Below are 13231 nucleotides of genomic sequence, written 5' to 3' on the forward strand. Positions count from 1 at the left end.
TGATTTTGTCTCAAAGTTTGAGGCCACTGTAGCATAAGGTACTACAAAGATGGAAAAGAAGGGGGAAAACAAATTCAAAAGATGTTGATTGACAGAAGACTTAAAGAATTAAAAGTCATAGACCAGAGGAAAACAAGATGATGATAATGAGTTCCAGGGAGCAGCATTTGAGAAAAGGAGCTATTACAATAAAAGGACTTATGACTAACTGGAAGCAACAGAAAACCCATGCAACTGTGAAGAGAATTGGGTAACATGTTTAAAGGTCATGACAAGGGTACTAGACTCCAGCCTAGTAAAAAGAAGTGGGCACACTATGTTAACAGCTTGATTCTGAATTCAAACAAGTTAAAGACTGAGAGGAAGCACCAGCCCAAAGATGACAGCAACATTCAATGCAAGGTTAAATGGTGGCCTTATAGAGACACAAGATACTCTTAGCTGTAAGAAATTTGCAAGCACAGAAGAGAGATCCAACTTTGGCAGCTGACATGACAATGGACTGAGCAGATTTATTCCATGAGAAATCTTTGGTCAAAGTCAAGCCAAAAAGTTGGATACTCTAGCTTTCTGGAAGATCTGCCCATAACACTGGAGGGAAAAAAATGGTTGCCTATAACAATTAATTAACAAAAGCTTTGTTTTGCCAGGATTAAAACTTACCAGCCAAGCATTATCCCACTCTACAACCGTGCAAAGACCATCCTTGAGAAAGACATCTTGTTCAAGGTTATATTAACTAATATATACCAAGACTACTTACTAATACATTATTTTTCTTTTATTTCACTCGCTACAATTCTTAGTCATCTTATTTGCAATTTTATCCCACTACATTGTTTCTAGGCTTTGTCAAGATAAAATATAAATTTGAACTGTACTAACCTGTGAATGTACCCCAAAGAATGGACAGCATTAATAGCAAGGACCATTTCTGTCAGATAAAATCGAGCCATTTTTTCATCAAAAATATCATTGTATCTGAAATGAAAACAAAAATCAAACATTTAGTAGATATGTAAGATATGATGATATAGTATCAAAAGTAAAGACTGCAATGAGAATGAATATAAAACATAGTAAACAGATGTCATAATTGTTTTTTTAGAGATTACCACTGCACAATGAATAGTATCATAGATTTTTCTATACAAACTATGAGAAGCATTTAGTCAAAAGTATTTTTTGACATCAGTGTTTGCTGCATACTGCATCAGGCTTGTTTTCTATCAATCTATATTTCAATAATGACCTAGAATATAAAGGCTGAATTACAATAACTGGTATATACACTTAATGAAGTAAATTTTTGCATTTAACAGTATTAACATCATTTTCATTTGTCCATGCTTGTATGGGTCAGTCAGAAGTCAGTGAAGCAGATATTCTATGGTTGGATACTTTTATTTTGTTGCCAACCCTCACTTGTTTCCAAGCAAGGCAATATTTCTGCAAGTCAGAATGTACTTCAATGGAAGACTGGAATTGAACTACATCATGTGTATGATGGTTATAACCATCAGATGATATCAAGACAAAGGAATAGAGACTGACACACACACATATATAAACAATGGACTTCTTCTGAATCACGCAATCATGCTGCAGCCTTTTATATTTAATGAGGTGGTCATCCAGACAGTTACTAAAACATGTATTTATTCTTGTGTAAACTATTTTGCCCAAATCTTCTACAGATAACCAGATAACCTGTCGTTATTAACTTACAGAATGGAGGCATTTTTCAATACAAAAGAACACAGTCTCATCACAAATTTGGTAAAATAGTGAAAAGAGGAGTGTTTAGAAGTGCCTACACTTGCACACAGCACTATTCAAGTGATCTGACCTTTGTGTTGTGTGCAAGTGATCTGACCTTTAATTACAAGGGGTGTTCATTAAAGATTTCCCCTGACTCACTTCCCAAGGACTGGGATAAACAAAACTTGACATGATTATTAATCCTTCTATACATAACCACCATCAATGGTGACACATTGCTTTATACAGCTGTGAAGATCTCGTCTGTAGAAGTCATTAGGTTGCGTCTGGAGCCAAGATTTTACCTTGGAAATAAGTTCATCATTATCTGAAAAATGCCTCCCCTTCAAAAAAGACTTCATGTTTGAAAAGAGGTGAAAGTCAGATGGTGTGAGGTCAAGAGAGTAAGTGGGGTGAGGAAGGATTTAGTAGCTGCAGGAGTGTGCTTTCATCTGAGCAACATGTGCATTGTAAACTGGGGTGTTGTCTTGGAAGAGGCGGACTCCCTTGATCAGCATGCCACGCCTCTCTGCTTTGATGGTGTCCTGCAATTTCTGCAGCAGAGGAGCATAATTGTGGTGCCCTTTGCCAGAAAATTCTTCATCACTACTCCACATGGGTCCCAAAAGACAGTGAGCATCACCTTGCTTGCTGAAGGTTGAACATGATCCTTCTTTTGAGGTGGTGAGTTATGCTTGCATTGCTTCTAGTGGACTTTAGTCTCTGGATCATAGTGATGAAGTCACGTTTCATCTTGTGTGATAAGTCCGCTGAAAAAGTCCTCCTCAGCTAGTAGCCGAATAGTTACGCAGTGATCCTCCAAAATGGTGGCTCCCTCTTTATGGATGGTGTCGTCATCTATGGTGGAATGTGGTCATCCAGGAAGAGGAGAAGTTTCCACTGACCATATTTCCAGATGTTCAACCACTTTTGATATGGTGATGCCAGTGCTTGACTACGTCGTATGCTGATGCATTGTCATCATAAACTTCTTTCAGCTCATCGAAAGTCTCTTTTGGTGTACGACCTTTCAAGAACCTGATTACTGATCTGCATTCAACTGCCTCCATTATAAGATCTTAGTCCACTTCAGTAACAAATAAAAGACAAATGAATACTAGTGGAAAGCTGCAATTTACAATGTGACATGTAGAGATATGTATGATTATACCTGTACAAGTTCTATTTCCTGCAATAACTGGAAGTAGATCAGGGGAAATCTTTAATGAACACCCCTTGTACATCATTCAAATCATTTTTGTATCTTTCTTTCACAAGGCACCAGCCCATTTTAATTGCATGTCTATCCTAGATAGATTTAGGCCATTACTGAACCAGCTAAAGTCTTAGTCTTTCAAATCATATTTTGTAGGCTACTTGAATAGGGAGTTGTTGTTTGCAAAGATGTATCTGGGGGTCAGTGGTTTATCTGTAATTTCTTGGAGGAATTTGTCAAGGTACTGTTTGAATGTTATATATTTTGGAATACTGACATAAAAAAAGGTTGCATCATAATGTTATGTTGTGTGAGCTCAATTTTGTAAGGAGCATATGGCACAAGAGATAAGCAGGAAAGACCTTGAGTAACTTATGAACTTGATACTGGCATCATTTGGACAGTGTTGATGAAATATTTTTCAAATTGTACAAATGATGCAGCACTCACGGAGACACTGGACAGAATAACATTTGAACTTTTTAAGTCAATCCCAATAGTAAAGACTTGAAATGCCATTAATTTTTTTTTTTTTTTTGGTGATTGATCTCTGGGGTGCTTATTAGCTATGTATTATTTCATTTTAACCCATACATACACTGTTATTGTACTCCTTATTGCACAATGCAATAAGGTTTTAGTCTAAATCCCACTCAGTCAAAGTTTCTTTTTCTTCATCTTGCAAGTTCCTTGGTGATCTCTTTTGTGCCAGTGTCATGAAAAAGCATACAAAACATTCTGCAAAATGACTGAATTATGAAGGGCAGCCAGCTATAGAAACCATGCCAAAGCAGATATTAGAGATTGATGCAGTCTTCCAGTTCATTAGATCCTGTCAAACTGCTCAACCAATGCCAAATGAGGATGATAATCTTACAACAAATCATTTGCCAAATAAGTATAATTCAGAAGAAAAAAAAATACTGTTCAATTTTTGAACATTATTCTTTCCTTTGTTAAGCTACAGCTCCTTTTACAAATAGATGATAAGTAATGTTAATTATTCAGTGAGAAAGAGTAGAGAGACCAATGAAGAGCTCTACCAAAAACATTTGTTACTAACCCTTACCATGTTTTCCTACTGTTTGATTTTTATCTAACTTTAATTTCCTCGTAATTTCTATCTCCCTTCTTATTCTATTTTTTCTTCTTATATACTCTTATACACTATTTTATTCTTTAATCCTTCAATTCCTGTATTATTATTATTATTATTATTATTATTATTATTAAGCTGGTAGAATTTACTCTATTCTGTCTAATATTCACAACTGCTCTGGTCCACTATCATAGTTTCCTATCCCTCTATTCTATACCCCACTCAGTTGAGGGATCTTATATTGCAGGTACTTGGTGACCTCACCAGTGCTTGTGCCACATAAAAAGCACGCAGTACAATCTTAAGTGATTGATATTAGGAAGGGTATCCAGCTGTAGAAACCATGCCAAAGCAGACACACAACCCTCTGGTTTGTTCTGTCCTTGTTAAACCTTCCAACTCATGTCAGCATGGAAAAGGGTACATTAAATTATTATTATTATTATTATTATTATTATTAAGGTGGTAAGCTGGCAGGATTGTTAGCATGTTGGACAAAATGTTTAGTAGGAATTTCTTCTGGTTTTACCATTTGGGTTCAAATTCCACTGAGGTTAACCTTGTCTTTCATCCCTTTGGGATTGATAAAATAAACACTGGTATCAAAATAATTCACTCACCCTGTCCTTCAAAACTACTGGCTTTGTACCAAATTTAGAAAGAATTATTATTATAATGGGGGCAAGCAACAAAATGCCCAGTAATAATTCTGACTTACTATGTTCTGAATTAAAATTCTGCCAGGGTTGTCTTTGCCTTTCATCCCTCCGGGGTCAATACAATAAAGCACCAGTCAAGTATTGGGGTCAATTGTATTGACTAAGTCCCACCTGCCCCTACAATTGCTATTCTCCTGCCAAAATTTGAAACCAGTATTATCATTAATTTATGTATTTCAAAATGTTTTATCTCTCACCCCCTATGATGGAATGTAGATGGGTTTACTCTTGGATAACAAGTCACCACCTGTAACCTCACCCACCGAAGAACTTTCAAATTATCTACACCATTCCTAATAAGCATGTCAGTTGCATGTATTCTATGTACTTCTGCAAGCCAATCTTTTCTATCCACACCTTGAGCCTCTTCCCTGTTGTTCCTAAGAGTTCAATGACAATTGGTACAACGTCACTTTTTCTGCAACCCCACAATCTGCTTATCTCTTTCTTCAGGTACTGGTATATCTTCTTTTTATCTTTTTACCTGCTTCAATCGTTAGACTGTGGCCATGCTGGGGCACTGCCTTGAATTTTTAGTCAAATGAATTGAGCCCAGTACTTATTCTATTGGTTTCTTTTGTTGTTGAACAATTAAGTTACAGAGATGTAAACACACCAACACCAGTTGTCAAGTGGTGATGGGGGAGGGGGGGGGGTCAATCACAGACACACAAAGATATATGGTGGGCTTCTTTCAGTTTCTGTTTATCAAATCCACTCACAAAGCTTTGGTCAACCTGAGGCTATAGTAGAAGACACTTGCCCAAGGTACCATGCAGTGGGACTGAACCCATAAGCATGTACTTGGGAAGCAAGCTTCTTACCACACAGCCACTCCTGTTCCTATGTCTACCTTGTTGATTTCTTTTTTTTTTTTGTTAATTCTTGTCTCAAATGGACAGGCCACATCAATAATATAGCAAGTCTGTTCCCTTTTCTCAAACACCAAGATATCTAGTCTGTTATGCTCTAGGACATGGATAGGAAAGTCTCAAAGTTTAACCTCATCATTCTCAGTTACTTTTTTAGGTGCATATTCACATAACTTGTGCACTGATGGAAGTTCATACTGGTTATACATTTGCCAGTGGATGATCTTTGTAACATTATCATGTTTCCAAGATTTGTACTGCTTCTGACTGAGTTTGAGACATTCACTTACTATGTGGGTTATTGTTTCTTCTCCTTCATCGCACAACCTGCACAATTGCAACACATTGACCCCTACCCTACATTTTTACACTATTTGTCCAGAGGACTTAATCCTGAGCTGCCATGATTAATCCTCCTGTCTCATGTTTGAGAATCCCCTTTTACAACCAATTCTTTGCCCCTTTCCACCTCAGTATTCTTCAAAAACTGAGTGTGTAAATGTTTTTCCATATAACTTTGCTTTTTTATTTCAAATATGTCATCTTTTGTGTGCCCTTCTAGTATGTTTGTATTGCTTACTACTGCTAGCAATTCTTCAGTGCTTTTGTTAACATGTTGACTGTGACTTTTCACTTCCGTGTTCACACAATCCTCCACACAGATCAATCTCCTTCCTCCATATTTATGTTTCATGTACAGCCTGTTCACACCTGTCCTTTAATGCTAAACTTTGTACATTGTCATTATTTTCCAGTGTTTTTCAATCAATATCATGCAGTTCCAATTCACAAGACCTGCCATGTATCTCACAGCTCTTGAATTTATTGCTTCTACAATGTTTCTAGAATTTAACTTAGACTTCAGCATCAATTTGATTCTTCTGAAGTACTCCTTTGAAACGGTTTCCTTCATTTCTCTGTTTCTGAATGTATCTGATTCCAAAATTCACAAAAACCTGTATCCTTGACCTTTTTCTAAACTTTTCATTACCTGATTATTAGGCAGTTCAAGACCTTAACTACTTTACTTTCCCTCTCTTCAGTATCAAAATTCCAAATTCCATGTGTATGTCATTATTGAGGATTCTTATTGTGTTCACCAGGATGCTAAGTTGATCTTCATTTTGCCCATAAAGCTTTAAATCATCCATTTATATATAGCAGGTGGCTAACCACTCCTACTCCATTTCCCAAATCATTTTCTGCATTAACATCTCTAAAATCCATTGACAGAGGTATTAATATCAGCACAAACGAAAGTAATGAGAGACTATCTTCCTGAAATATTCCTCTTCTGATGTTCATTGTACCCAATTATTTTCCTAGAGATGTAAATTTTGTTTTCCGGGATTTCCTACATCTTTTTAGCAATCTTTGCACATTCTCTGCCACTCCAAATATTTTCATACATTTCCCTATCCAGCTATGAGGTACCATATCATAAGCCTTTTTGTAGTCTCCATGACAGCATGCTGGCAGACAGAATCGCTAATGCACTGAACAAAATGCTTATAACATTTCTTTTGGGTTTATTTTCTGTGTTCTAACATCACCAAGGTTGATTTTCTTTTTCATCCTCTTGATAAAATAAGTACCAGTTCAGTACTGTTGACAAAATAATTAGCTTCCCCCACCCCTCAAAATTGCTGGCCTTGTACCAAAATTAGAAAGAATTATTCTAAGTAGTATTTCTTTATAGACTTACTCTATTTTTTTCATGGTTTTCATTGATGGAAAAGTGCTATTGAAACATTACCCAATTTTTCTTCTCTAGCACACTATTATCCCATTTTTTTTCTTTCTTTTTTATATTTATCGAACAGAAACTTGCTTGCTGATGCAAGTCATCTCTGGTCTCTTCAAATTCTACTTACTATTTAAGCTTTCAACTGATACAGTTGCAATTCAATAGCATAGACTAAGTACCTTCTCTTCTTTTAACAATGGATTGAAATATGCTTGCCAATAATGATTCACACTTGAAGGAGCTTTACAAAGATATATCATAGATATTGCTATGCTCAACAACAATTTTATATTACTTATATGGAGTGAAGTGACTTTTTTTCTTTCTTTAATAATATAAAGATTATTTTAATCTTATATCTCTCATAATTCTAAATCATATCTCTTAAAATTACTTTGTAATGTATTCCTTTTACCTCTTCAATTTTTTTTCATTCATAATAAAGAAGTAGCTCTATGGTAAGAAGTTTGCTTCCCAACCACATAGCTCTGGATTCAGTCCCTCTGCATGGCAACTTGGGCAAGTGTTTTCCACTATAGTCCCAAGTTGACCAAAACCTTGTGAATGGATGTGGTAGATGGAAACTGAAAGGAACCTGATGTGCATGTGTGTATGTGTTATTGTCTCTTTACCTTGACATCATGTGTCACTGTCATGCAAGCAGTGTCTTTTGTTTCTAACCTTTTTTGAAAACATGTCTGGCAATGCCAAATTAATACCTTGCTTGGAAGCAAATGAGGATTAGCAACAGGAAGAGCATCCAGTTATAGGAAATCCAATTGAACAAAATCCCATCTGATCCACATGGACATGGAAAAGTGGACATTAAAATGACTATTGTCTTCAGGGAAAATAAAGTTACATTCTAAAAGTTTGTAAAATATTTTACCCCCTAACACCAACAGAAAATATTCAACATGTAACAAAGTACAAACCACAGAGAATATAACATGAAAATGTTTGATCTTAGCTACTAAATGCAAAGTATCTTCTAACTTGATGTGGTGTTCTTTAAACCGAGTCAGCAACCATTGTTTCATGAATATTCATGAGAAACATCAGCAAGCTTCCAATAAATAGCGCATCTGAACTTCTTGAACTCAGACATCACTAAGAGAATTTCACAAGGCATTAAAATAAATCCTCAATATCACATGTCAAATCTGATCACATTTTCCAAGTTCCTAAAGGTACTTTTCACATTTGTGGTTAAGAAGATGGCTTCTCAATCACGTGGCTTTGGGATTAATTTTACTGAACAGCACTTTGGGCAAGTGTTTTCCACTGTAGCTACCGGCCAACCAATGCCTTGTGAGTGACACAAAGCCCACCATGTGTGAGTGAAAGGATATGTATAAGTGCATGCATGTATGTCTGTGTGAATGCTTACATCCTGTGTGTTTTGAATGATAAAGTATTGAGCTACAAGTAGTTTGTTGTCATTTTTCAGTGAACAAATTGTCCACTAGCTCTAAGCTTTCAAAGTTGTGAGAAATAAAATATCCTCTAGGTAAGGTTTTGCAACAACAAGGTCATCTGACTGTAAAACAATGTCTCAATAATATATATCTATCTAACTCCTGTTGGCATGGAAAAATAGACATAAAACAAACATATAATAAAACCTCTTGTACACAGAAACAGCTATACATTCACATGTTGTTCAACTGATATGCATGCACACACACACATGTATTTTCACAATAACCGAGAAACAAATGAGGATAGAGCTAGATAGGAGGTAACCTGAAACCTGCTAGATCAGAATAGCAGAAGTCACTGCAGTAGTGATAAGTGAGGCAACAAAAGTGATATCTGTGAAACACAAGAAATTAGCAATTGTAAGGTCTAATACTTGTAGTAACTCTGAAATTTTTAGCTAGGTGTTGTGATTCATATAAAAGCCATGACCCTTAACACAATGAGTAATTGACTTTTTGTGTTGTAAAAGGAAATTAGGTCATCATATCTCCATTGATAAATATTTTGAAGTATTTTATTCATGCAGCTCGAGGTGACTATGATAAATAAGAAACTGCTGCAAGTAGAACCTTTCTGCAGGCAAAGAGTAGTGACCCTGAGATACCTGCTGATGATATGGAAGAGATTCTAACATTGCAATGAATTTAGAGCTTGCAAAACCTCTGAGTAGCTCCTTAGTTTCTGCATGGGGCAAAATATCTCTGATATTTATTTCACCTCACATGTAGGCTGTATGTGTACGGCACATGTCTAATAACATTTAACCCTTTTGATACAAAACTGCCTGAGGCTGCACTAGCTCTAGGGTACAAGCTTCTTGTTTTAAAGTGACCTAAATTAAAACCTGCCATCAAAATTTGATGTTCATTTATGTTTTAAATACTTCCTTAATAACTACAAAGCTATTTTACTAAATTCTACATTATTTTCAAAATCACTTGAAACAAAAGTAGTGTATTTCAACAGAAATATGATAATGAAAAGGTTAACGAAGAATGAAGGGTGGTATTGTTTATATAAGTATTTATGTAGTTGGAAATGACAGCAAATTCATTAATGTGCAGAGAGGGGGAGGAGAGAGAGAGAAAGGGAGGGAGAATATATATGTATTTGTATATTTTCATATTGGTGAAAGTGGGATGCCTCAAAAATAAAATTAATGTATATAGAGACAATACCCAGTCACTTGCCACCAGAAAATGCATTGCTTGACCTATTAGACAGCCCATAACCAATGACAATATAATTCACAAAATGCAGGTTATAAAATTGAAAGAAATTTAATATATAATGTAGGTGGTGGAGAGCACACAATTCTCTTGAAGATTTGGTTCTATCAAAAACATAAAGGTAATTGTGAAGGGAGAGAGAGTCAACGTGATGAAGGAAGTGGTTGATTACGACAGTTTCCATTACATTTGGGATGATGGTGAGGATAATAGCAAGGTCAAAGAAGTAGTCCTTCTAGGAGATGAATCCTTGTAGAAAGATGGGAGGTAGTTCTAGGGAACATTGTTTGAGAGTAAAGCAAAGAACTATTGGTAGAGTTCGTCACTTTGTTGAACTGGAGTAATCTAAGAGATTTTCAACTTAGCTGTGTGTGTGCATGCATTTGCATGTAACTGTTTACATCTGCAATGGTTTGTATGAATGTGTGGACAGGTGATGGTGGTGGTGGTGGTAGTTTCTCCTGCCAATGTATTGTCTAGTCACTTTGTGCCTTTGAAGCTGAGTAAGAAATCCTTTACTTGAAAAACAAGAAAAAGTTAGTGACAGGAAGGTCACCAAACTGTAAAACAATGCTGTGAATATATTTGTCTAACTGATGCAAGCATGCAATAGCATATAAAACAACCAAAGGATAAATGTATTGTCACTCCAGAGAGTGTTATAATAGGGGAGAGAAAGGGAATACTAGATTATTCTGGATTTCAGTTGATATATCATCATCATCATTTAACATCCATTGTCCATACTGGCATAGGTTGGATGGTTTGACCAGGACTGGCAAGTTGGAAGGCTGCACCAGGCTCCAGTCTGATTTGGCATGGTTTCTATGGCTGGATGCCTTTCCTAATGCCAACCATACTGAGAGTGTAATGGGTGCTTTTACATACTACTGGCATGGGTGCCATTTGCATGACACCGGGATCTGCCACGATTGCAGTTTTACTTGGCTTGATGGGTCTGCTTCTCAAGCACAGCATAATGTCAAATGGACTCGATCATTGCCTCCATGAGGCCCAACGCCTGAAAGGTGCTTTTATGTGCCACCAGCACAGGTGCCATTTGTGTGACAGTGGTATCTGCCTTGAATGTGATTTTTCTTGGCTTGATGGGTCTTCTTCTCAAGCACAACATAACACCAAATGTCTTGTCATTGCCTCTATGAGGCCCAACACTTGAAAGGTGCTTTTTACGTGCCACCAGCATGGGTGTCAGTTATGTGCTATCAGCATCAGCCACGACTATGTTATCACTTGGCTTGATGGGTCTTCTCAAGCACAGCATATCGCCAAAGGTCTTGGTCACTAGTCATTGCATCTGTGAGGCCCAAAGTTTGAAGATCATGCTTCACCACCCTGTCCCGTGTCTTCCTGGATCTACTTCTTCCACAGGTTCCCTCCATAGTTAGAGATTGGCACTTCTTTACACAGATGTCCTTGTCCATATGCATCACATGACCATACCAATGCATTTGTCTCTCTTGCACATCACAGTTCTGACAACACTGGAGCTGAATGAAATCCAGCTACCTGGAAATCGCAACTGTTTTTAGCTTATCAGTTGCAACCCCAAATTGAAATTAATTCAAACAAATGCAATTAAATCAACTGACAAAAGGAAAAATTTGGGACAATTTAGCAAGCTGATCCATAAATTTCCAATTCAAATAAAGTTTGTCACACTTTCTCTCTTTCAACATGCCAGTAAGATCACAGCTGGGGCAAATCAATAAGGAAGAATTAGATAACTGGCTATAGAATCAATGGCTTGTTTCTTATTAATAATAATGCTTAGTGCAAAGCAATACCACTTGATTCTCAATATCATTTACTGTATTTTACAGCATGGAATATGCACTTTTCTTGTAGATACCTTCCACAATGCTAGTTGAGAAGTTGTTGCTATGGGTTTCTGAAATCAACAGGATGGTTGATAGCAGTTCTAGTCAGTGGTGGGAGGTAGTGATGAGTATAGTATGATCACCATTGCATATCACATGAATAATCACAGCATAGTTAAAGTGAAGAGGATAGTATTGTATACTAAAATAATACTTGGCAGCAAACTGATTTCACTCAACAACATGCATAAGTACTCTATTGGTCTGTCCACCAGTTTTGTTAGGTAACAGGTATTTAGTATGTACCTACTGAACACATGGATGCAGTTTTGTTAGGTATAATTTTTTACCACAAGGAACACTCGATGTTATGTCATCACTATCTTCACTTTCAATACTTTTATGAACTACACATCACTATTTTATTATCAGGTGATTCATGAAGGAGTCATACCCAATGACTGGTGTAGCAGCACCATAGTCAACTGATACAAAGGTAAAGGCAATGCCTTAGATAGAAATAATTACAGGGGTATCAAATTGTTGGTTTGGGTGATGAAAGTTACAGAGAGAGACGTAGCCCAACTAATTAGGGAGTTAGTCTAGATGTGATGCAGTTTGGTTTTGTGCCAGGGAGAAGCACCACTAATGCTATATTTCTGGTATGGCAATTGCAATAGAAATACATAGCCAAAGATAAACCTTTGTACTTAGCTTTTGTTGACTTGGAAAAAGCTTTGACTGGATTCCCCAATCCCTTATCTAGTGGTCAATGCGGAAACTAGAGATAGACGAGTGGCTGGTGAGAGCTGTACAACCCATGTACAGTGACACTACAAGTAAGGGTTCACTAAGGATCGGTCTAAGCCCCTTCTTCATCATAGTCCTGCAGACAATAACAGGAATTTAAGACAGGCTGCTCCTGAGAGCTCCTCTAATGCTGATGACCTTGTTCTTATAGCTGAATCACTAGCAGAACTAGAGAAGAAGTTTGAGGTATGGAAGCAAGGTCTAGAATCAAAGGGCCTTAGAGTTAACCTAGAAAAAAAAAACCAAAGTCTTAGAAAGTAAGAAGCCAGACAAATCACAAATCCCTTCAGGTAGATGACCCTTCTTGATCTGTAGAAAAGGTGTAGGTAGTAACTCTGTAGGTATTAATACCCAGTGTAAGATTTGGACACATATAAGGTGCAGCAACAACTTTTGTGTGTGGCAGATGCACAGGTACAAAAAACACAGAAAATGTACAGAAAATAAACTCCATCAAC

The 13231-nt window shown here is 36.8% G+C and overlaps 1 protein-coding gene across 22 annotated transcripts in view; it reads right to left on the reverse strand.

Moving 5' to 3' along the window:
- The window catches only part of LOC106874645 (citron Rho-interacting kinase), a 351869-nt gene that overhangs the window by 204403 nt on the left and 134235 nt on the right, over positions 1–13231 (reverse strand). For all 22 annotated transcript variants that reach the window (XM_089347064.1, XM_089347057.1, XM_089347060.1 and 19 more), the window contains exon 5: positions 886–981. In XM_089347064.1, the coding sequence (XP_089203190.1) occupies positions 886–981 (96 nt within the window). The remainder of the gene's footprint in view (positions 1–885; positions 982–13231) is intronic.

The sequence above is a fragment of the Octopus bimaculoides genome, chromosome 2, assembly GCF_046866305.1.
Source record: "Octopus bimaculoides isolate indiv1 chromosome 2, ASM4686630v1, whole genome shotgun sequence".
Lineage (NCBI taxonomy): Eukaryota > Metazoa > Mollusca > Cephalopoda > Octopoda > Octopodidae > Octopus > Octopus bimaculoides.